The sequence below is a fragment of the Phaethon lepturus genome, unplaced genomic scaffold, assembly GCF_000687285.1.
Source record: "Phaethon lepturus isolate BGI_N335 unplaced genomic scaffold, ASM68728v1 scaffold44857, whole genome shotgun sequence".
In the NCBI taxonomy this organism is placed as follows: domain Eukaryota; kingdom Metazoa; phylum Chordata; class Aves; order Phaethontiformes; family Phaethontidae; genus Phaethon; species Phaethon lepturus.
In genome coordinates, this window is record NW_010554885.1 from 11011 (window position 1) to 14076 (window position 3066).

General features: G+C 49.9%; 1 protein-coding gene across 1 annotated transcript in view; it reads left to right on the forward strand.

Moving 5' to 3' along the window:
• The window catches only part of PDE4B (phosphodiesterase 4B, cAMP-specific), an 11069-nt gene extending 9906 nt beyond the window's left edge, over nt 1-1163 (forward strand). Inside the window, exon 10 of the mRNA XM_010291984.1 lies at nt 798-1163. Coding sequence (XP_010290286.1) covers nt 798-1163 — 366 coding nt within the window. The remainder of the gene's footprint in view (nt 1-797) is intronic.
• Nucleotides 1164-3066: the final 1903 nt, after the last annotated feature.

Genomic DNA, 3066 nt, shown 5'->3' on the forward strand with positions numbered 1-3066 from the left:
GAAAGGAAAGGAAAGCTCTACCAGGGCCAGAGAAAGACGGTGGCTGCTTCGGCAGAGCAGAGTAGGAATGCTGAAATGTCTATAAAGACGCAGCACCACAGAACAGTTCAGGTACAAAACTACCCACTGTAGCAAAATATGCCTAAAGGTCAAACTTCAGTCCGTAAAAGCGGTGGCATTCGGCGCTCGGGCGGGCGCTCGCCCTGGGAGCGGCGGTGTTTTCACAGCCGCCAGCCACATCAGCAACAGCAGCGTCGCCGTAAATGCGCCAGCCTTGCTCGCGGTCACCGGGGAGCCCTGTCTGAGAGACGGCAAACTCTCTCAACGCTTAGGGCAGAGGCAGCGATGGTCTAAAACGTCTCTGCGTGCTAGCAGCTGGTAAGAGGCATCCCTCGGTGGGATGTCGTGTCTTCAGAGCGATGGCTCACCCCCACTTCTGCAGGGCAGGGCTTGAGCCGCTGGTCAGGGAGGGATGCCTACAGCGGTATTTAAAATCATGCACGCAGCCAGGGGTGGGATGGGCAGCTCCGTCACCGAGTTTCCGAGTGGCTCCTGCTTGTAGTTAAACTTTCATCCAAGGTTTGATTTTGGACAAGACCTCAACCTAGCCCAATGCGGTAGCTGCAGCTTTGGGTATCGGATGATTCTGTCTGCCACTAGATTGTGCTGGTTTGGGGACTTGCTCTGGGATATTTTGCTTGTAAAAATCGTGCATTAACAGCATTTGAACTTTTTAGACACCCATCTGCTCCTAGCCGTTCCCTTCTCCTAAGTGTGCATGTTCCTGTGTTTCTCAGGTGGGATTCATTGACTACATCGTCCATCCGCTCTGGGAGACGTGGGCTGACCTGGTGCAGCCCGATGCCCAGGACATCCTGGACACGCTGGAGGACAACAGGAACTGGTACCAGAGCATGATACCTCAGAGCCCATCTCCTCCGCTGGAGGAGCGGGGCAGGGACTGTCAGAGCCTGATGGAGAAGTTCCAGTTTGAACTGACGCTGGAGGAGGAGGATTCGGATGGACCGGAGAAGGACGGCGAGAGCATCGGCTACTTCAGCAATACAAAGACACTCTGCGTGGCCGACCCAGGGCAGGAGGATTCACAGAGGGAGGCCAACATAGAAATTGTGACAGAAGATACGTCTCCTGTCGACACATAATGCCCTGTCCCTGTGTGAGTGGCTTTTAAACACTTAATGAGCGTGCGAGCAGTCGCACGGACTAGCCTGCAGCCTGGGTCTGAGGCCTGTGTCTAACATTGGCTCAAAGATCTTCCCAGCTACTTGAGACTGGAGTCAGGGTTAAGGATCGTGTAGTGAATGATTGCTCAGGAAATTAACAGGTGATTAACATTGTGGCTTAAGCCTTGTCAGCCAAGAGCGTGGTGTTGTCCTGGAGCTGGCTTGGGTCGTGACTGAAGAGTAAATGACACACAACTGAGAGATTTTATACTGTTAGTTTGGGAATTTATACCAGTTAGACTGATAGAAACTACTGATTAATAACTCTCCATATAAAACCTGTCCACCTGACCACCTGTCTGCAGACCTGTGTGCCTTCTTTGTAAACACTTTCATGTCTTTTCAAGAGTCTGTTAATTAAATACACGGAGTTTGGTATAAAAAGTGACACAAAGTGTTTCAAAATTGACGGATACTTTTTTGATTCTTCCTGTTACAAGAAGCAGTCTTCCTTTTTTCATGGGCAATACCTGTCACTTTATTGCAGTTAATCACTTTTACGGACTAAATAGAAGGGGAACCCTCTATTTTGCATTACTGCACCTTTAATCGTCGTCTTAATACCCCAGGCGACCCACTTGCAGTCACTTCATGCCATCGTGCACCATCTCTGTTGGCTTGCTAGGAGTAACGGTATTTTTTCCTCAGCGGGGTTTTACTTTTGTCGTGCGCAGGGTAGAGGGTAGTTTGTTTCCACGGCACAGCGCAGTACCTGTGTAAGCAAGCGTGATCAGGCGGCGTGTGACGCGTGTTCCCCCTCGGCAGCTCCTTGGCTCACTGGAAGTTGCACGCTCGGATCTTTGTGTTTTCTCTCGCCTGTCGTTCACGTTTCCTAGGTTTAGGCCCACCGTCCTCCTCCTGCACTGCCTTGAGCTCTAACACCTCCATTACTGTTTATAACAGTGTATTTATTACGTAATGTATATACTGTAATGTTTTGTAAGTTATTAATTTATATGAATTAACATTGCCTGTCGGCGGCGATGTTAATTGTGTAGAAGACTCGGACTAAGAGTTGCCTTTTTTTCTTGTAACCTTTTGTATTGCATAAAATACGAGAACCTGAACATAGCTGAAGAGACAGACGCAACCCAGGAAGGGCATTCGGGTGGCAGCCGCCCGCGGGGGGGTTCGTCTGCACGGCGAGCCGGGGGGGGACACACCGGACCCCAGGGCAGCGGGCGAGCGGCTGCAAGTGCTAAAAACCGAGAGGAGGGGGAACCGAAAAAAGAAATCCCCCGTGAACGGGCCGGCTTTTAAATGTCACGTTCCAATTTCCGAACAACCCAATGTGAATTTCTATGACAAAAATGTGAACTGATGTAATAATTGTGCTGTGAAACTTCTTCTGACAAAGCTTGTCCGGCATCGTGAGCGGTGTCAATCTCAGTCTGTAAAATATGTTTCAAGCTTTTGGTCCAACTTGTGACTAACTAGTTAATGAAAATAGCACAGTTGTGCATGATCAGTGGGTTTGTATGTCTGTTGAACACTGCATTGTTCCAGGTGGTTATTTTATTGTTTCCAAAAGTTTCACACAATGTATGTTATAGTATTATATATTGTGTTCAGATGCATTCTTAAGAGATTTTTATATGAAGTGAATAAATGAAAGCATGACCCTGCCTGCGGCTCTTCGTGCTGCTTTTTTGTGAACAGGCCGGCGCGGGCAGTACCGGCGAAGGCGGCCGCGCTCGCTGTGCTCGGCTGGGACCCGGCCGGCACCGGGGGTACAGTAAAACTGAACCCTCCCGTGGCCAAAGCCCAGGGGACACGCAGAGCCCTTCTCTTACGAACGGGAAGAGAAGGGTTTCTGCGGCCA